Source organism: Orycteropus afer, unplaced genomic scaffold, assembly GCF_000298275.1.
Source record: "Orycteropus afer afer isolate SDZICR_OR568_19922 unplaced genomic scaffold, OryAfe1.0 scaffold00032, whole genome shotgun sequence".
Lineage (NCBI taxonomy): Eukaryota > Metazoa > Chordata > Mammalia > Tubulidentata > Orycteropodidae > Orycteropus > Orycteropus afer.
Genome location: NW_006921619.1, coordinates 17,018,422 through 17,041,075, shown reverse-complemented (window position 1 = coordinate 17,041,075; position 22,654 = coordinate 17,018,422). Strand labels below are relative to the sequence as shown.

Here is a 22,654-nt window from a genome sequence, read left to right as displayed (position 1 = left end):
AAAAGATTCATCTTTGTTGTCTGTACCTCCCATGCACCTCTCTATGTCTTCCTCTTCCTCAATGTCACCATGTTGATCACTCACATTTTGTACATTGCCCTTTTCTTCACCCAAATCAATACTTGTCTCTACCTATCTAAGTGTTCCCTCCCCTCCCTTCCTACCCCTGATAACCAACAAAGAAATTTTTCTTCCATTATAAACCTTTCCTTGACTTGTTACAATAATGAACTAATATTTGTCCTTCTGTGACTGACCTATTTCACTCAGCACAATGTCCTCCAAGTTCATCCATGTTATGCAGTGTTTTGCTGATGCTACATTATTCTTTAGGGTTGCAGAGTATTCTGTTGTGTGTTTGTATCATAGTTTGATTATCCATTCTTCTGTTGATGTTTCTAGAAATCTATCCATTTCTTCCAGATTTTCAAGTTTGTTGGAGTACAGTCCTTAATGTTGTTGTTGTTGTTGTTATGTGCTGTCAAGTTGGACCTGACTCATAGCGACCCCTCCTTGGGTTTCCAAGGCGATATCACTACAGAAGTAGATTGTCCAACCTTCCTTTATAGTCCTGATATTATCCTTTATTTCAGTTGGTTCTGTTGTGATGTTGCCCGTTTCATTTCTTATTCATGTTATTTGTATTGTCTCCCTCTTTTCCTTTGTTAAATTTGCCAGTGGTTTGTCAATTTTTTAATTCTTTTCAAAAAACCAACTTCTACTTGGAAAGAGAAGCCAGAGGCGATGACAGAGCAGAGCAGTGCCAGGGATACAGGTAAGGGGAGGGAGGAGAGTTCTGAACAGCTAAGCAAGACAAACTTGTCTGTCAGTTCATTGTACTATTGTGGCTTGTGTGCTCCTGTGAGGCTTGAGGCTGTGCCACCAGTATTTCAAATGCTGGCAGGGTTGCACATGGTGCACAGGTTTCAATGAAGCTTACAGAATGAGATAGACTAGGAAGAAGGAAGGGGCCACCCACTTCTCAAAGAGCTGGCCAGGGAAAACCTTATAATAGTAGAGAAACACAATCTGATATATTACTACGCAACTGTGTGAATAGCCCAGAAACATTATCTGATACAGTACAGGGAAATGAGCCCCTTAGGTCAAAAGGCTTTCAGAATATGACTTGGAAAGAGCTGCATCATCAGAGAAGGACGAACCTTACTGATATGGATAGAGTAAAGGTTTCGAGACCTCCATTTGCTGACATGGCAAGATTCAAATTGAGGTGAAACAGCTGCAAACATCCATTAATAATAGGAACACGGAATGTATGAGGTGTGAATCTAGGAATCTAGGAAAGTTGGAAGTTCTCAAAAATGAGATGGAACGCATAAAGATTGATGTCCCAGGCATTAGTGAGCTGAAATGGACCGGTTTGGATGATTGTGAATCAGACAACCGTATGATCTACTTATGCTGGGAATGACAATTTAAGGAGGAATGGCGTGGCATTCATCATCACAAAGGATGTATCTTACTGAAGATATTTCAAAAATGGTTGCAGCAGTATATTGACAGAGAACTTCAGAGGTGCAGGCTGGATTCAGAAGAGGATGTGGAATAAGGGATATTATTGTTGATGTCAGATGGATCTTGGCTCAAAAAAAGAATACCAGAAAGATGTTTATTTGTGTTTTACTGATGATGCCAAAGCATTTGATTATGTGGATCATAAAAAATTGTGTATAACATTGAGTATAATGGGAATTCCAGAACACTTAATTGTACTCATGAGAAACCTGTACATAGACCAGGAGGTGGTCATTTGAACAGAACAAGGAGACAATGCATGGTTTAACATCAAGAAGGGAGTGTGTCAGGGTTGTATCCTTTCCCCATACTTATTCAATCTGCATGTTGAGCAAATAATCTGAGAAGCTGGACTATATGAAGAAGAGCGTGGCATCAGGATTGGAGGAAAGCTCATTAAAAACCTGTAATATGCTGATGACACAACTTTGCTTGCTGAAAGTGAGGATGACTTGAAGCACTTACTGATGAAGATTAAAGATTTTAGTCTGAAGTACGAATTACATCCCACTATAAACAAAAGAAAAATTCTCACAACTGGACCTATAAGCAGCATCAAGATAAATGGAGAAAAGATTGAAGTTGTCAAAGACTTCACATTGCTTGGTTCTACAATCAACGCCAATGGAAGCAGCAGTCAGGATATTAGACGACATATAGCACTGGGCAGGTTGGCTGTGAGGGACCTCTTCCAAGTGCTGAGGAGCAGAGATGTCTCCTTGAGGACTAAGGGGTGCCTGACACAAGCCATGATATTTTCAATCACCTCATACGCATGTAAGAGTTGGACAATGAAGAAAGAAGACTGAAGAAGAATTGATGCTTTTGAGATGCAGTGCTGGCAAAGAATGCTGAAAGTACCACAGCCTGCTAAAAGAACTAAAGAATCTGTCCTGGAGGAAGTACAGCTGACATGCTCCTTGGAAGTGAGAATGGCCAGACAGTTTCACTTACTTTGGTCATGTTGTCAGAAGGGACCATTCCCTGGAGAAGGATGTCATGCTTGGTAAAGTAGAGGGTCCATGAGGGAGGGGAAGGACCTCAACAAGATTGACTGACACAATGGCTGTGGCTATGGGGTCAAGTATAGTGGAGATTGCAAGCTGGCACAGGAGTGGGCAATGTTTCATTCTGCTGTGCATAGTGTCGCTACAAGTCGGAGGCAACTCCACGGCACATAACAACAACAACAACAACATTCTTGTTGATTTTTTTTCTATTGTCTTTCTATTTTCTGCTTCACTGATTTCTGCTCAAACCTTTATTATTTCTTTTTTTCCTGGTGACTGTAGACTTTTCTTGCTGTTCTTTTTCTAATTGTTGGAGATGTTGGTTTAAAGGATTGATTTTGGCTATTTCTTCTTTTTTGATATGTGCATTTATTTCTATAAATTGGCCTCTGATCATTGCTTTTGCTGTGTCCCAAAGATTTTGGTATGTTGTGTTTTCATTCTCATTTGATTCAAGGAATTTTTTAATTTCATTTTTATTTCTTCTCTTACCCAGTCGTTCTTAAGGAAGGTTGTTCAGTTTCCATGTGCTTGCTCTTTTTCCGTTGATCTTCCTATTGTTGATTTCTAACTTGATAGCATTATGATCTGAGAAGATGCTTTGCATTATTTCGATGTTTTTAAATTTGCTATGGCTTGCTTTATGGCCTACCATATGGTCTATTATGGAGGATGTTCTATGTGCACCAGAAAAGAATGTCTATTTTGCAGTTGTTGGGTTAAGTGCTCTGTAGATGTCTAAAATGTCAAGTTGGTGGAATGTATTGTTTAGTTCTTCTGTGTCTTTGTTGAGTTTCTTTCTAGTTGTTCTATCTTTCATTGAAAGTGGTATATTAAAGTCTACTACTATGACTGTGGATCATATATTTGTCTTTTCAATTCTGTTAAAATCTGATTTATGTATTTTGGGGCCTTTCATTGGGTCCATAAATATTTATCATGGCTATATCTTCTTGCTCAAGAAGTAATTAAGTGTAATTATTGACAAGTATGAATTGGTTGCTGTCATTTTGTTATGTGTTTTTTCATGGTGTTGCTGGTTTCTTTGTTCCATATAATTTTCTGTGGTGAGCTCATTATGTTTATGAATCATGTTATCATTTCCTTTGTTGCTATTGTTTTAGTATTTGACAAATATTTGTACTTATCTTCTTTTATTGTGATATGAAGCTTAATCATTTTTCTTTGATGTTGTCCTGTGATTTATCATTTTCTCCCCAAGTTTAGAACAGTCCATCCTATCTTGCAACTCCCTTGACTTCCTCAGCATTTAGAAGCTCTGTAATTACACTATTTTCCCCTTCTTTTTGGTTTATAGTTGTCCTCATTTGCCAGTTGATGTCTCTGATTCCCTGTTTACAATCTTGTATGCTCATTTTACTTTGGATACTTCCATAACTGTGTTGGTTTCTCAGTTATATCATCTTGGATATTAATGGCTAGTTGTTGTTTGCTATTATTGGTTCTTTGTTCAAAGGACTCCCTTTAGTATCTTTTGTTAGGTTGGTCTGCTTTTAACAAATTCCCTTAGTTTCTGCTTACCTGGAAATCTAATTTCACCATCATATTTGAGGAACAATTTTGCTGGGTATATAGTTCTTGGTTAGAAATTTTTCTCTTTCAGGGTTTTATATGTACCATCCCATTGCCTTCTCATTTGCATGGTTTCTGCTTAAAAATTAGAGCTTATTCTTATTGGTTGTCCTTTGCAGGTAACTTTTTGCTTTTCCCATGCTGCTTTCAGGATTCTTTCTTTGTCTTTTTTTTTTGATGAGTTTGATGATAATATGTCTTGATGATTTTCTTTTGGGGTCTATCCTGTTTGGGGTTCATTGGACTTCCTGAATGGATATATTCTCATCTTTCATCATATCAGGGAAGTTCTCTTCCAACAAATCTTGAACAATTTTCTCTGTGGTTTTATCTGTCTCTTCCTGTACTGGAATTCTGATTATATGTAGGTTATTCCTCTTGATGGTATCTCACATGAATTTTAGGCTTTCTTCATTTTGTCTTTATCTTCTTCCTAATTGATCCCTTTCCAAAGAAGTATTGAGGTATTTGTCTTTCATCTCACTAATTCTGTCTTCCATTGATTAGATTCTACTCCTTTGGTAGCTCAATGTGTTATCTATTTCTGAAAATTTAGTATTAATCTTCTGGATTTCTGTCTGTAGATTTTGTATCATTTCTAATTTTTCATTTATTTTTGTCAGTTTGTTCTTGTATTTTCTTCTGAAATTATACTAGGATTTTGTCTGTGTTTTCCTTAATTTTGTCAGTGTTTTCTTGATCTGTCTGTCCATCTTTTGAAGATACGTAAGTATAATTCTTTTGAATTCCTTATCAGGGATTTCCAATGCTGCCTCTTCCTCAGGGATGTGTTCTGGATCTGTACCTTGCTCCCTTGTTTCTACCACTTTATCTTGCTGCTTTGTGTGGACTGTGATGGTCTCACTCTAACTTATCCAAGGCCTTTCTCTTTTCTAATAATGTGATACAATTTTCTCAATTTTTTAAATTTCAAAAGCTAGAACTAATAGTTGACTTTCCCCCCATACCTCGTGTTCATGTAGAAACAATTTTAAAACACTGCATATGTTATTGCATATGTGATGGTTAACAGAAAGTTATGTTGGCATGTAGGTACTGGGTAATAGTCAAGTCTCTGTCCATATCAACATGATTGACTTCTTCACATCATTCTGGGGGTGAGAAATTCAGAATTATGCCTCAATACACACAATGTGCCATGGCTCAGATCTGCTTTTAAAAAAATGCAACTATTACATCTTCCAGTGGAAGGCATGTTCTGCACTGAAATTTCTCTAAAGGTAATGCTTTCTTTATCTACAAGTCAACACAGAAATACCATCTTATTTTATTATTTGAAGATTCAGCTGCTGAAGCTATGGGAAAAGCTATGTTAGTGAAAATAATTAAAAATATCTTCTTGTATTACATATGCTACTGAATCCACGAATCAGATAATCAATTAGAGTGTCCTCTGGGGTGAAATGAAAGAACATTCCATATGCTAGTCTATTTACCTCTTCAACCCACCTCTGGTCACATGCTACCATTTTCTGTTTGCGGACTCGGTATGTACAGGTCAAGTTACCTCTTATTTTGTTATATCTTTGCTCTGCCAGGAAGCAATATCCTGATTCAACAATCAGACTATCACTTAGCCAGACACCATCTCATCAGCCACAATACAAAAAGTAAAAGTAACTCTTAACTGATCTTATTGTTCACAGAAAAAGAAAAACATATACATTGGATACAATCTCTAAGCAAGGTACCTCTCTTCCATATCTCCATGCATAAAACTGCTCAAGGCTTTTACATTATTGCTTATTTGATGATTATTTTTTTAAAATTATTAAACAAGGAAGAATAAGCCTATATCTATGCAGTAGACTTTTTTTTTTTAAGTGCTTAAATCATATCTTAAAATTTACTCATTTTTTCCCCATTGGTTTATGCTTTCAGAAAAGGTTTATCTTCTGATTTATGTTCAATTGTCAATAGCTATTAACTGCTTAACTTTAAGGATTCTCTGCCACTATATACACTCCCACTCCTACTAAGCTGATGTGGTTAATGATTTATAAAACATTTGTGTGCTTAAAATCCATCAAGTCTTAAAACATAATTTTAACTCTAAAAAAACCTGTTTTATAAACATACTTTTCATTTTCAGTTACTTTTAAGTAACAAGCTATAGAAGAAACAAACAAACAAAAAAAAACTCACTGCCATCGAGTTGATTCCGACTCACAGCGACCACCTTTGGCTTTCCAAGGCAGAAAATCTTTACAAAAATAGATTGCCCAGTCTTCCTTCTGCAGCTAAAGCAGTGTATATATTAAAAGACAATCCTCTGCACCTAATAGTAATAATAATGTATATATATTTTTTTGTTGTTGTTGTGTGCCATTGAGTTGGACCCGACCCATAGTGACCCCTCCTTGGGTTTCTGAGGTGGTATCACTATGGAAGGAGATTGCTCAACCTTCCTTCCGAGGAGTGGCTGGTGGGTTTGAACCACCAGCCTTCTGGTTACCAGTCATGTGCCTTAGGCACTATGCTACCAGAGCTCCTCTAATAATATCCCCTAATAATATCTACTATTCATGGCTTAGTGAATAAAATGAGAATTTTACTAACATTATTTTTTAGTCTTATAACAACCTCTCAGATAAGTGTGTTGCTTTTCTAATTTACCAGATGATTTAACTGAGGATTTAGACACCTTGCTAATATAGTTCCAGATGATTCAATGTCAGAGAGCAAAGCAGAGGTTTGAATCCAGGTATAATTAGATGGTGCAAATGTTAACACTCTCACTCCTACCTAAAAGATCATAGGTTTGAATCCACTCAGATGGGCCTCAGAAGAAAGCTGGCCATCTACTTAAGAAAAATCAGCTATTGAGAACCCTATAGAGAACAGTTCTACTCTGACACACATGGGTCACTGTAGTAGTTAAGGTTGTATGTCAACTTGGCTGGGCCTGGTTTTGAGTGGCTGGATAGCTAGAGGTAGTTTTTACCCATAATAAGACTGGCAAACAACTCCATGGTGGAATCTCCATGGTGGAGCTGCTGCGTAGCTGCTCTAGAGATATGGCCTACTTCTAGTATTTAAAGAGAAGTTTTAAGAAAGGTTTCTGAAGTTTTTGGTGCACTTGAATCCTGCTTGTAGCTGAGTTGTTGTTCAGCAGCTTGCCATGTTGTCTGCCAATCTTGGAACCATTACTGGACTTCAATTAGTGGCCTGCCATATGGTTTGATAATTTTGGGACTGTGCCATTTTACTTGTTGACCTTGGGCTTGTTAGCCTCAGCAGCCAGGAGCTTCCCAAGTGAAGAGATGCTCTTAGCTCCAGTAGGCTAGGCATAAAAGGCAGAGCAGAAGCCCAAGATGGAGGGGCTTTCACTCAGCCTCTAGAGCTTTGCCCTTTGAACTCAGACTTCTAGTCTCCCAAACTGTAAGAGAATAAACTCCTGTTTGTTAAAGCCACCCATTTGTGGTAATTTCTGTTAGAGTGTCACTAGAGGTAACTGAAACAGTTACTTTGAGTTAGAATCAACTTAATAGCAACTGAATATTTATACCCAAAGTCTATGCTCTTTTTTCCTTTTTTCATATCACATTTTCTCAGTCATCCATTTTGTATCATTTTTAGAGCCAAGAAGCTATATGTACCTCATAGGTGACAGCTTCCATAAAAAAAAGGTTGATCCTTCTCTTCCTGTCCTAGGTACCTATCAGAAAACTAATTAAGGTTCATCAAACCAGTCTGCATGTTGGCAACACCAAAATATGAATTGTCCTGAACAAAATCATTGACTCTTACAAACTATGTAGGTTTTCATCCATTCTTTCCATCTTTTCAGGTTTGTATTGCCAGTGCATCCTTTTCCCTTGAAATTGACAGATCACTCTCTCATGTCACTCAATATCTGTTCACCAGACTTATTTATTCCAAAATGGGTCAATGTCAAGCTAAATCCATTTATTTTCCAATTATTGCACCCCTAGCCTGATACTTGTTCCTTAAAACTCTTTGAGAATAAATAGTATTAGAGCAGAAGACAAGGCTTCCACAAAACCTGGCCCCTTGTCTATTTTCTTCCTCTTCCAATTCTTCTTTTTGGACACAGAGCATGTGATGAGAATCTGCTCTGTGCCAGACACTTTGTTAAACACCATGAGCAAAAAGTACAGTACGAAACCAAACAAAATCCTCTGCTTTTGAGTCAAGTCAAGTACATACAAACTAGTATTAATAAGGGTCAAAGTTAATTTAGGAAAAGGTCTATGCAAGCCAGAATTGTAAATTTTCTCAATTGTTACATCATGTCATTTACATAAGTGGCTATAATGTGCAGTGGAAACAAGTCAAAGACACCAAAAACTGTGTGTGGTAGTTGGAAGCATAGACACTGGAGCCAGACACCATAGGTTCAAATCCCCAATCTGCCACTTCCTAATTGTGTCAACATTGGTCATGTTGTGTTGACATTGGTCAAGTACCTCAACTTCTGTGCAACGTTTATAACCTGTAAACAAACTTAGCTCCTAGGTTTATTTTTAACTGCTCTATGTCTATTTAGTTACTAAGTTAAAATGAGTTACCTATTGTTAGGAGATAAATGGTTTCAAACATGGTATTGTTCCTCTTTCTCCTCTTATTACGATATCACAGGAATTGCTGTGAGAATAATGTGTAAGAGAAAAGATGTTTGGAATCAAATACTTTAATTCGGATATATTAATATATAGTAATTTTTCATAGGAGTCCCTGGGAGGTGCAAACTGGTAAGCATTAGAGTACTTACTGAAAGGTTGGTGGTTCAAACCCACCCAAAAGCACCTCAGCAGATAGGCCCAATAATCTGCTTCCTAAAAGTCACAGCCTTGTAAACCCTCTGGAGCAGTTCTACTCTACACAAATGGTGTTGCCAGAGTCAAAATTCACTCCACGGCAACTAACAAAGCATTTGACTGCTAACCAGAAGGCTGCTAGCTCAAGCCCACCAGCCACTCCTCGGAAGGAAGATTGGGCAATCTACTTCCATAGAGACACCACCTCGGAAACCCAAGGACAGGGTGCTATGAGTCTAATCGACTCCACAGGAGTGATTTTTTTCTTTTTTAATAATATTTATATATTAGTAGTTATGAATACAGGACCAAGAGAGAGGAAGACACTTCAGATTCTTAAATTTGTAGCTTAAATATAAGTTCCATTAATTCGTTCTTTCAACAAATACTCATTGAATACCTTTTACTACATGGGAGTCCCTGGGCAACAAAAACAGTTAAGCCCTTGGCTACTAACTAAAAGATTGGCAGTTTGAATTCACCCAAAGTGCCTCAAAAGAAAGGCCTGGTGATCTTCTGATAGGTTACAGCCATTGATCACCCTAGGAAACTGCAGTTCTACTCTGAAACACATGGTGTCGCCATGAGTCATAATCCTTTCTATGGCAACTGCTGGTGGTGGTGGTGGTAGATTAAATACATGTGAGAAACTGTTTCAGGCACTTTGAGAAAAGCAGTGAAGAAAATGGACAGAAACCACTGTTCTCATGAAACTTTCATTCTATAATGGATACAAGTCACCTCCACATATAACACTCACTTTCTCTCTGGGAAAAATCACACACACTCAGTGGCGTCACTAGGGTTGGTGTCACCCCGTGTGATAACTCATGGTGTCACACACACCCCCATAGACCTCCTCCAATCCCAGATCTTACAAAATCCTTAGTAATGTTTATTAGCAATTTTAATCATAGAATAATATGTAATAATATATTTGTAAATTGCTTAAATGTAATATTTCTTGGATTATATGAATACTAACAAAATTGTTTTGTAAAACCTTTCTACATTACTAGTTACAATACTTGGAGCTCTGGTGGCAGGATGCCTAAGGCATTTGACTGCTAACCAGAAGGCTGGCCGTTCAAACCCACCAGCCACTCCTGGGAAGGACCCACCCACCCATTGCTGACAAGTCGAATCCGACTCATGGCGACCCCTCTTTGGGTTTCGGAGGTCGTATCACTACGGAAGTAGATAGCCCAACCTTCCCTTCCCAGCCTTCTTGTTAGCAGTCAAATGCCTTAGGCAAAGGTTGGGCAATCTATTTCCCTAGTGATACCCCCTGGGAAATCCAAGGAGGGGTCGCTATGAGTCTGATCCAACTCCACGGCAGTGCGTTAGTTACAATACTAACAGAAAAATCCCTTTTTTCCATTTCCTTTAATTACTGCTTCATTGTTAAAAAAAAGTACTGATATAGGTTCACAAATACTAATTACTACAATATTGTAGCTAAAACACCAGAATATTTGACAAATGCTATAAAAATGCACCAAAAAAAAAAAAAAAAACAGTGCACAGAGCCGAAACCAGGTGATTCCAAGCATTGTTGTTGTTGTTATGTGCCAACAAGTCCTACGGACTCATAGCGACCCTTCCTTGGGTTTCAGAGGCAGTATCACTACGGAAGTAGATTGCCCAACCTTCCTTCTGAGGAGTGGTTGGTGGGTTTGAACTGCTAGCCTCCTGGTTAGCAGTCAAGTGCTTTAGGCACTAGCTACCAGACTTGTAATTGGGTAATAATAACCCCTCGACCAGAGCTTATTAAAAACTAAAAAAAAAAAAAAAAGTTCAAAAAGTAAGTTAGCATAGAGTTTTAGCCATGTAAAACAAAACAAAACAAAACAAAAACTAACCCAAACTCACTACTGTCTAGTTGGATCCCACTCATCTTGACCCCTCCTTGCGTTTCCCATACGGTATCTCTGTTGTGTGCTGTCCAGTCAGACCCGACTCACAGCGACCCCTCCTTGGGTTTCAGAGGCAGTATCACTATGGAAGTAGATTGCCCAACCTACGGAAGTAGATTGCCCAACCTATGGAAGTAGATTGCCCAGTCTTCCTGCCGAGGAGTAGCTGGAGGGTTTGAACCGCTAGCCTTCTGGTTAGCAGTCAAACGCCTTAGGCACTATGCCATAAGGCGCTCTGGTGGAGTAGTGCCTAAGGTGTTTGAGTCGGAATGGATTCGATGGTAGTGAATTTAGTTTTTGGTTTGGTAGGTAATCTGGGTTTTAAAAAATATTTTTATTGTTATAACTAATTACAGGGATTTTTTTAAAAAAGAAAATAATAAATTTCGGCTGAAATGCTGCACAAAAATTTTATAGAGTCATTTTGGTGTCATTGTCTGAGACTGTCATTCGGAGTAGTCCGCACCGCCCCCCGCCCCCCGCCCCCCGCCCAGTGACGCCACTGCGTGACAGAAGCGCGCACGCGCGCACACACACACACACACACACACACACACAATCAATCAATCAACTTGCAACCTTATACAGCAAGTTGGTAATTCACTACAGGAGCATTACTAACTTACAGGCCACTGAATGGACTTCCTTAAGTTTGCACTTGAGATGCCCCTTTTGCCTCTTTTCCTAACGCTAGCCCTGACACTTGGGCAGACCTGCAGTCCTTGGCCACCCTGTGCCTGACCGGCGCGCATCGCGCCCCCAGCCGCCGGCCGCCCCTTCAGGTTGCCAGAACCGGCACCGCAGCCTGTGAACTCGCCGCCTTGTCTTCAGTGAGCCGGCTCAGGCGCGGGTTCTGAAATAGCGCTGGGTACCAGGGGAGGACCGCCGCAGGTCAGCCCTATCCTACGACCTGGTACCCCAGCCCGGAGGTCTCAGCCCTCGGAACCGGGGACGCTCTGGGTGCGAATGACTTTGGCAGCGGCTGGTAGCCTCCTGACACGTCACCAATTTGACAGCCTTGCGCCAAATCAGAGGGCGGCTCAACCCGCGAGCCCCGGGGCGTCACCAAAAACTCCTGCAGATTAGAACTCGCCTCTCCTAGCTCCTCCCCTCAGTCCCATTTAAAGCCCAGAGAGCTTTACTGAAAATTAAGCGTGCTCTCAGTTTCTACAACGCCTTTTTCCACTGCAAGATGGTAAGTGAGAAGCTGGTGTTAGCTAACCCACTGGCGAAACCGGGGACTCTTTGAGCTAGTAAGCGTTGCATTTAGAATTTCTTTCACCCTAGATGCAAGATTTCTCTGCTACGTACCCATTAAAGCAGATCATTTCTTCTCCCTTGCATCACATCACCCTTTTCTTCTCCCCTGTTCATTCCTGCCTTTCTCTGGTCTGATCTTTATGCCCTCCTCTCTCTCTCTCTCTGTCTCTCTCTCTCTCTGTGTATGTATGTGTGTGTGTGTCTCATCTTTTGCCCTCTGTTCTACTTTCCTTGCTAATCTGCAGTTTTTGCTCTCTCTCCACCTCCACTCACTTTTGATTCCACCTCTTTCTCTAGATTATGCATATATTTGAAAACACTTGGGCTTGAACTAATCTGGTGGTATTTGGGATTTGTTTTCTTCTCAGGTGTCAATTGCATAATAGCTCAACTCTGATTCCAATAACCTCATGGAAGGAGCCTGCAAATATGCTTTTAGATTAAAAGAAAATAACACTTGATAAGCTTTTGGCTGAATTTCCTTAGTCTGCGCTGCCCAAGCTGGACTTATTTTAGAACTGGACTTTTTCTTGCCGGGAACATAAACAAAGTGTGACTTAATTGACTTACCTTTTCCCTCCCTTCTTAATTGTTTTCTCTCTGCTTATATTATGCCCAAGAAAGTCCTCAAGTCAACAAGAGCCATTGGTCAAAAGTGGTCAAAAAGAGTTAGTCCAACTCTAAGTGCTCCTTAAAATGAATGGCTTTTACCTGATTAAACATTTACAAATAATTAGAAATGAGCCGTTGTACAAATTAACCCAGGAAGGCTGCATACCTGCCTTTTCCTGGCTATTTGGAAAGACTGTGTTTGAGGTTTGAGGAGTGGGGGGAGGAGGATGTTCACTGGATCAGAACACAGAGAATACACACCAGGCAGTTAGTGGTGATGAGCTAACTTTGGAAGGGCATTGAGACCTAATGATGGCATGAACTAGAGTTTCTTTCAGTTTTGGTTATTTTGTTTGGAGTGACTTTATGCTCCTGTGCTTGGAATTAGGGTTTGAGATGGAAACAGCATTTATTTAATTATATCTGGAACAGAAACATACACATATACATATATATGTGTGTGTATGAGGTATGTATGTGTGTAACAAGTTTCTCATTCAGAAACTGTAATAAGGGTGTTAGAAAATATAATGCCACATTCTATCCATTTCAGTCTTAGCATCCCAGCCTCTTTGTCTTTCAAGGTTATTAGAAATATATTGAAGACTATTTTATAGAGATAACCAAATGGTTCTTAATGCCTTTGACTCATTAAGTAGAAATCTTTTTACTTTGATTCTGTGTACCCAGACATTGTAGAAGTACTTCTGAATATTACAAACTCGGTCCGTCCAATCCCAGTCTGTTCTCTCCTCAGGGAAATACTGGGAAGGCAAAGAGCTGATTCCCTTTTGGTAATTAATCAAATATTTGATCTATAATTAACACCTTTAATATTTTTGACTCACTGCATCTAATTTCTGCATCTTTCTCTCATCCTTTCCCCCTCCATATCCTCATCACCCCTTTTCCTGGTATCTCCCTACCCCCTTGTGCTGAATTTTACAGAACACCATTTTGCCTTGCCAAGACCAGTACTTTGTAGGAGGCCAGAGTTATAATTGCCCGTATTCCACTACAACGTCAGAATCTAGTGTTGACGTTTCCAGGGAGACTTGGGTCTCTTTCTGGGCTGCTGGTCTCCTGGACAACAGAGAGCCCCAACAAGCACCACAGGCACAGGGTAAGTTTTGCTCTTCTGCTTTCCTGGTTGGGTTTGGGGCCTTTTTCCAGCACCAACAGTTGCAAAGCATCATGGCCTGGGACTCTGTAGAAGGGATGATATGGAACGTAAAAGCAAGCCCGAAGACTCCTACATTTTACAACTTATAATAATTTGTTATTTTATACTTACTGCATATTGAAAGTAGGAGTCTCTCCCTAGCCTGTGGGACAACATGTATCTATCCCTACATCTTAATAGTTCTTGGGATTTCCAACTCACTGAGAGAGTTTGTGTCTGAGTCAAGGTTTTAGAAAAAAAAAAAACTCTCTAATGGTATGCTTTGGGAGTTAAAACACCAATTGAAGTTTTTTTTTTTTTTTTAATTCAGGAAGACTTCCTTGTGTTTGAGCAAGGAGAAATACTAATTTAATCTTTTATCACATAGAGGAAATCCTGTGAAGAGATGTCTTTTACCTAAAGCATTCTTCATCTTTCATCTTTGGGGAAACATATAACAATGATGGAAAATTAGATACTAATTTTACTCTGGAATTTATTAAACAATATTTATAAGTATTAAAGGAATTTCTTAACACTCAAGTTTAAGGAAAAACTCAAATGACATTAAAATTAAATATCTGTATTCTAGTTTCTGCCACATGCTCTCTCTCTCTCTCTCTCTCTCTTTTTTTTTTTTTTTGTTTTGTTTTGAATTTAAGAAAGACACACTTACCCCCAAAAGACTGAAACACACTTACATAATAGGGGAAGGAATCCCCCAATTTTTAGCTTTCTACCACAAGTACCAGAGAAAATACTGCCCAGATATGAAACCAAACTGTTTATAAAATTTTACATCTGTCCCCTTACTTTTCATGCCAGTTTTAATGAAAATATTTTAGTAACAGTAGTTTAAATAGAGTATGACAAGCAGCCAGGTTTATAGGAGATGAGGAAAAGAAAGTAAAAGTGAACCAATTCTGCATGCCCAGGCATAGTTTATTGACAGGTATAGTTTGCTGTCAGATATAAAGACAAGGGGAAAAAAAAGAAAAAGAAAAACTCTATCAAGGAGCTCAAATGATATGCAGACGGCATCATTGAAAACAGATGAAGTTTGGGTACAATTTTGAGACATTTCATCAAGATCTTCAAAGAAGAAAGTTCTAAATAATTTTAGAGTGAAAAGTGCTACTGCATAGAATTCTAAATAAATGCCCGCCATCAAATTTAACCACAGATAAACAGGCAGGGCTTTTAATCTGGGAAAAATTATAGCAATGAAAAATAAGTTTTTAGTGTACAGCCATATTATGTACTGCTAAAGTCTAGCATAGTGCCTAAGGCACTTGACTGCTAACCAGGAGGCTGGCGGTTCAAACCCACCAGTCACTCCTCAGAAGGAAGGTTGGGCAGTCTACTTCTGTAGTGATACTGCCTCGGAAACCCAAGGAGGGGTCGCTATGAGTTGGGTCTGACTCGACGACACATAACAACAACAACAACAAAGTCTAGGAAATAAGAAGAAAAGTAGAAAAATGGATTGGAATGGCAATACTATTTCTAGTGGAGGGAAAGTCAATAAATATGTGAGTGAATGCATATTGCAGGTGGGACCATCTTTATAAATTTAGCCAATAGGAATACATATCCTGGGAAAGAATGTGACTTCTTTGCTCCTAAAAATTTCCATTTTAACCACTATGACATATAATCTATAAATATTTGTCTTTCACAGCTTACTTACCTCTTCTGAAAGCATTATTTTTTTAATTTTTTTTTTTTTTACTGTGTAGAAGGTGTAAGTATGCCTTGTGGCCTATTAAACTTTCTGAAAGCCTTTGGTGAGTTTCTTTGCTGCACATAAACTACAAGTGTCTTTTCTCAGTTATTCATTTGGTGTTTTTACATAGAATCATCCAGTGACTCGAATTTCCCTGTTCTGGAGTCATGTTCCTGGGAAGAGGACCAGCTTTCCTCTCAGCTCTACAGAAACAAGCAGGTATATGTATATGTAGACAATCGGGAGCTCTGGTAGCGTAGTGCCTAGGGCACTTGACTGCTAACCAGAAGGCTGGCAGATCAAACCCACCAGCCACTCCTCAGAAGGAAGATGGGGCAATCTACTTCCATAGTGACACTGCCTTGGAAACTCAATAAGGGGTCACTATGAGTTGGGTCCAACTCGACGGCACATAACAACAACAACACATGGAGACCATCAGATCATTGAAATTGGCCACGTGCCATGTGGGACATTCTCACTGACTCTTAACTAAATTTCACGTTTCAATTTTATCCTTTTTAAATCCATATGTTGAGTTTAAGTTTCAAACCAGGTGAGTATATGTCTACAGAGTGAGCAAACTTTGGTGATCCAGGTCACAGAAAGAAACAACATAAAACAAAATATTCCACAATTAGCAGTCAAGCTCTGACCAATACTCAATTCATTTGTATCACCTCTTAGATTTGCCTTTTCCTCATCTATGTAACTGGAATATTTTTGCATCCTACCTCAGGGTACTGTTGGAAAGATCAAATGATATAATGAGCATGATATTTTTAAACCATAAAAATAGTCTTCTGGGAAAAAGATGATGATTATAAAAGTTACTGTAAAGGTTTCTTCATTTTCAATGTTTTATGTTGTTATTCCTGAGAAAATAATGCAATCTAGTGGATCTATAAACAAACCTATCTGAGGATGAGGGAAGCAAATCCATTTTTCCCTATATTTTTCTTTTTTTTTAATGTGCAAGGAAAGAGTCCAGGAAAACTTTTGTAAAACATTCTTTTCTATATTTAAACAATTGCATTCAGCTCGTTTTCCTACTTACCTCCCTATTCCCTTGTGGTTACTATCTTTGAAAGTTCTATAATCTCTTCAAGCATTTTGCAAAGAACAACAACAAAAAAAAATCACAGTAGAAAACTGAACAATCAGGGGGAGGGGGTGTGGATTCAATTTAGGCCTCTAGGGCTAGGGCTCCCTGAGGTTGCATTCATAAAACAAACAGTAAAATAATCAAGTTCAAGCTGGTTTAGGAGCCATGACATTATTATAAGATTACAAAGTCAATATACGGGAGCAGCCTTCACCATTGTCTGCTTTTTGCAGCTCCAAGATACTCTGGTACAGAAGGAAGAAGAACTTGCTAGGTTACATGAAGAGAATAATCACCTCAGACAATACCTGAATTCCGCTTTGGTTAAATGTCTTGAAGAAAAGGCCAAGGTATGCAACTCTCCCCTTTATAGAAATGGAGTAGTGATTTGAGAAAGGAGGCTTTTTGGTGAAATGCCTTGATTAAGTATGAAAAGTTAAATAAACAATGCATTTGAAATGCATTTATAGACTCAATAGGTATTTCTCAATGACATATAGGACATTCCCAAGAATTTCTATGCATTATTTCCCTGAAATATCTAGTTTGCCAATTTTAGCCATACATTACAACATGAGTTAAAAGTCAAAAACCTGTCTAGGGAATTGCTAAAACAACAGAAGTTACTCAAAAGACTGTTAGATGGATAGAACACCATCCATGGATGAATACCATAGATGGATAATTCTCTCAGCAATCAGACCTGAGAGACATCCACTTCTTTTAATTATCTGTTTGACTTTAGGTAAGTCACTCTGTCATTCAAGGCCTCAGTTACCTTCACCTGCAAATGAATAGGTTAAAGAGTCTCCTCAGCTCTACAAAACCCTGAGTACAGCTAGAACCCAGATCTCTTGACTCTCAATTAAACCAAACCAAACCTCCTGTCAACGAGTCTATTCTGACTCATAGCCACCGCCGTCAGGTTTCCGAGGCAGTAAATCTTTACAGAAGTGGATTGCCCCATCTTCCTTCTGCGGAGTGGCTGGTGGGTTTGAACCGCCAATCTTCTGATTAGCAATCAAATACCTTAGGCACTGCAGCACCAGACCGCCTTTGACTCTCAATTAGAAAATATCAAATTATATTATCTTCTAACTTACCCAGAGTCCCTGATGATGAAGACTTTTAAACGTTCAACTACTAACTGAGAGGCTGGCAGTTTGTACTCACCCAGATGCTCCTCAGAAGAAAGATTTAGTGATCTGCTTCCAAAAGGTCACAGCCTTGAAAACTCTATGGAGCCCAGTCCTACTCTCTCAGACATGTGGTTGCCATGAGTCACAGTTGATTCAGTGGCAACTGGTATGCTTTATTTTGTTTTTCAATTTACCTTTTTTCTGCATTTTAAAATTCAAGTAAACTATTTCAAACTCGAGGATAAGTAGTTTGCTCATAAGTTCATTTTTGCTCTTCTTCCTTTCTATGGTTTCTGTATTTTTTATTGTCTATTCACAATTCTAAGTGGGAAGAGGAAACCCAAGGAGCAGAAGCCTTGTATCAATCTTTACCTTACTTGTCAACAAGCTATATGATTTGAAATTATTTCGTTAATTAAGTGGGTGAGGCCTCTGACTATTCTAACAATTTAGAGAATAAATGACACTAGATTTGAATCCTTTACAACCCAATTAGTTTTGTTAAAAGGGAAGCACTTTTCACAACTATTAGTCCAGGCTCCTGACTCCAGCCACCATTCTATGAAAAAAAATAAATAAATAAAAATTAAGTGTGTAATATTAAGTAGTCAGTTTTATCTCATTTGGTCTCAATTTTCCAAGATTTAGAATAATATAATGCATATCGCATGGGAGTGCTAGGAGAGGTAATGAAATAGATGGAAGCAGTGATGCATGGTGTTGAAATCAGGTGTTCTATCTAGATTAACATGATTTAGGTTTAAATCTAGACATGTGATTTTCAGCAAGTCACTAATATATCTGTGCCTCAGAGTCTTCATTAAGGGTATTTTAATAGCATCTATATCAAATGAGAGGAGCTCTGGTAGAGTAGTGCCTAAGGCACTTGACTGCTAACCAGAAGGCTGGCGGTTCAAACCCTTGGAAGGAAGATGGGTCAATCTACTTCTGTAGTAATACTGCCTCGGAAACCCAAGGAGGTGTCGCTATGAGTCAGGTACGACTCGATGGCACATAACAACCACAACAACATATCAAATGAGATAATGCACAAAGTCAATGTTCAATAAATGTTAGCTGCTATTGTAATAATAATAATAATAACTTCCCTGAATTGTGATTTTAGAGATATCTTCTATTCCTTCTAACTCTTAAACAACTAGTAAAAAATATAAATTCGTGTTTCTGGGTGGTAAATTGTCATTGTAGGTTTTACTTTAGAAACAAAATCTCATCTAATCAGTCTTATATATATAGATACACATGTATTTTGTACATATATGTGTGTGGTCTATGAGTACAATTAGAAATGTGATCAAATTTTCTAACAAATTTAAGTGACTAGTAAATGTTTTCTGGAGTCTCTGAGTGTTGCAAATAGTTCAATGCTCTCCTTCTAACCAAGAGATTGTCAGTTCAGTCCCACACAGACATGCCTTGGAAGAAAGGCCTGGTGATTTGCTTCCAAAAGTTCAGAGCCCTGCAAATCTTATGGAGTGTAGTTTTACTCTGCAACATATGGATCAGAATCCACTCCCTAGCAACTGATGGTAGTACAAATTTTTAGGAGGTAAGAGTAGGCAATAGTAAATAAAGTGATTTGGGTTGATTGTCTGACAATGTGTATTTTCAATATTAATTCTCCAGAAATTATTGTCATCAGATGAGTTCTCCAAAGCATGTGGGAAATTCAGAAGGGGGAAGAGGAAACCCAAAGAGCAGAGATACTGTTCTCTTGATACTCCTCATTCCAAAAATGCCAAGAGAAACCTGTCTAGTGAATTTGCCACCTGTGAAGAGCAACCTGGGCCCCCTGTGGACCCCTGGATCCTTCAGACACTTGGGTTAAAAGACCTCAACACCATTGATGACACCGTATCAGCTAACTACAGTGCCCTTTCGTTCCCTCCTGCAAGAATCTCCAGCACATTTTGTCGGTCTCCAGAAGATGCAGTTGATTATGAAAATGCTCCCAGGGAGGATCTGCTGATTGACTATGAAGGTGACAGAACAACCCCCTTACAGAGCACTGCCAACCACAGGGAAGACTTTCACTTCTTTTCTCAACTTTCAAATCCCCCTGGAGGGCTACAAACCCTTCCTTACTACACTGCTGATGTGTCACCCAACAAGACAGACATGGCCTTTTCCACATCCCTGAGCCCTCATTGTAATGTGAAAACACATTCCTTCCACCAGGGACAAGCCTTTGTGCGTCGAGATGAGGAGGGAGGATGGAAATTTACCTGGGTCCCTAAGCAGTCTTAGTGACCCCTCTTCTACAAAACCACTGCCATGAACTCTGTTTACAAAGACCTCTCTTAGACTTGAACTTGACTAAATGGACATGGTAGTGATTGCCCAGACTGTCTCCTGACACTTTAAATGTCACTATCAATTTATCCACTTAAAAATCTGCAGGGAATGGCTTCCAAGAATCCATAATGAAACATGCCTTCTCTTCTTTTGCCTAAATTTGTCTTGTTTATACACCAGTACGAGCTGTTGACTTCTTCCCTTTGTACTATACTTGAAAAGCTATTTTCCAATTACCTATATATTTCTTTGAGACCTAGATATACAGTTCCAATTATAACTACTCTAACAGCTTTTCTTTTTTGGTTAAGCAGTTTAAATGTTTACAGCCTTCACCCTTTCATGTTTTTTTCTCCCCTGCTCCTCTCCGTTTCTGAAAATTCCTGTGTTAGAATGATCCCACTTATCATTTCAAGTACCTATTATTGAGACTTCTAATATTTGTACATTGGGTAGAAACAAGTAGACATAATTTGGATGTGATAATATTATAAGCAGAGCAGTTCAGAAAGTTCAATGTCTCATCGAGTTGGAGAAAAAGAGTCCCTCAAAACAGCTGCAATTCTACTCATGAACAGTACCATTGCTAAATTAAACAGAATTGCGATCACTTCAAAATGGCTCAGGGTGTATCAGCTTCTAGAGGCCCCTCGCACTGTTTTTTCAGCCAATGTGGCTCAAACAAAAGCATTTTTGAGAAGCTTACGGTAACAGACTAAGCCATCATTCTAAACTACGCAGAACGCACAAACTTCTGTTCCTGAAAATATAACCTAGACTAGATTCAGCAGTCCCACTCCTTCAGTCAGTCATTCATGTATCCATTCTTTTATTCATCCATCCACCCAAAATCTTGTAGAATACCTTTTGTGTGACAGGCCCCCTGCAAAAATGTGAGCAAGCTAGACACTGTGACCACCCTCATGGGACTTAGAGTCTAGCCACTCATCTCCTGTGGCTTTCAGAGCCTTACTTCCTTGTGAAGACTTACTTTTCCCAGCTACAGAATACAGAGGTTGGATTGGATAATTGCTAGGATTCTCAGATTCGAGTTTTGGTCCTATTTTCTTTTTTTTTTCCAATACTATCATTTGAAGTCATTATCCATTTTAGTTTAGATAGGCCCTACAGTTATTGTGGTGGGTGAAATTTATATACAATTTAAAAAGACTAAAGGTAAGCCATTTTCAAGTAGCACAAGAGATCACTGCTCTGATCGCTGCATTCTTTTTTTTTGGCTTCAACTCTTATTACAGGTTAATTCAGGTAGTGTGAGAGTAAGTAACTTGTACCTGAAAAACAGAGACATTTGTTTTTAAACAGATGTGCATAGAGTGAGTACAAATATTCACATCAAGAATTTTTCTCTATTAAACTGAAAATTATTTGTATATTATTAATGCTTATGTTAGTATTCCTTCTTTCCCGTACTTAAAACTCCATGCCACTTCTAAAATAATTCTAAATGTTTGCCTACATTTATTAGGTCAAAGTTCAGGTAATGATGAAATGCACCATGCTGAACCCCTCCCCATTCTCCCTACTTTTCAGTAAGTCAGTAAGTCACCTTGTACAATCAATGCCTAAGAATGTGACCGTACCATGCAGAATATTAGTAACAAAGACATGTCTTGTTATTAGTGTTTAGTTTGTGCATTATTTTGATGATTTGGGTAAAGAATCTATTTTAAAAAGTTAGCATTCATTTTTTGTAATAACCCATAAAGAAGAATCTAAGCATTTAATATTATTCTTCGGAACATTTCCATGACTTAGAAAGAGATAGAACACACACACACACATACACACAGACACTTTTTAAAGTGCCTTTGACATTCCAATATCTGTGCTCCTGGTGGGTGAAATATAGCTCCTTTTTCAAATGACACATTGGAAAGTAAGAATTCATTGTACTTAAACATGCTAGGAAGCAAGAAAACAACTATTTGGAAAGTCTAAATGATCAAGTTATAAAATAAAGTTAATCGGCCTACAAATGTGTATTTCATTTTTAGGCATGTGTTATCCATGTTAAAGGAGCTCTGGTGGTGCTGTAGTTAAAGCACTGGGCTGCTCACCAAAAGGTTAGCGATTCAAATGCAGCCACTCTGCAGGAGAACAGTGAGGCAGTCTGCTTCCATAAAGATTTACAGCCTTGAAAACCATATGAGGCAGTTCTACTCTGTCCTGTAGGGTCACTATGCATCGCAATAGACTTGACAGCAGTGAGTTTGGGTTTTGCTTTTCCTATTTTGTTTGTTTGTTTTATCATGTTTTATGTGTCATCAGGAAATACTCAGGTTTAGCACAATACATTAGGTACATAAAACAAATTCACATAAAATATCATTGTTGTTGTTGTTGTTATTTGTCGTTGAGTCAGCCCCGACTCATAGCAACCCCTCCTTGGGTTTCTGAGGCAGTATCACTATGGAAGTAGGATTGCCCAACCTTCCTTCTGAGGAGTGGCTGGTGGG

General features: G+C 38.7%; 1 protein-coding gene across 1 annotated transcript in view; it reads left to right on the top strand.

Annotated features, from left to right (window-relative positions):
* Positions 1 to 20,129, top strand: part of GMNC (geminin coiled-coil domain containing) — a 39,494-nt gene extending 19,365 nt beyond the window's left edge. Inside the window, exons 2-7 of the mRNA XM_007936036.1 lie at positions 11,552 to 11,687; positions 11,960 to 12,052; positions 13,678 to 13,852; positions 15,748 to 15,836; positions 16,956 to 17,072; positions 19,509 to 20,129. Coding sequence (XP_007934227.1) covers positions 11,552 to 11,687; positions 11,960 to 12,052; positions 13,678 to 13,852; positions 15,748 to 15,836; positions 16,956 to 17,072; positions 19,509 to 20,129 — 1,231 coding nt within the window. The remainder of the gene's footprint in view (positions 1 to 11,551; positions 11,688 to 11,959; positions 12,053 to 13,677; positions 13,853 to 15,747; positions 15,837 to 16,955; positions 17,073 to 19,508) is intronic.
* The last annotated feature ends 2,525 nt before the right edge of the window (positions 20,130 to 22,654 follow it).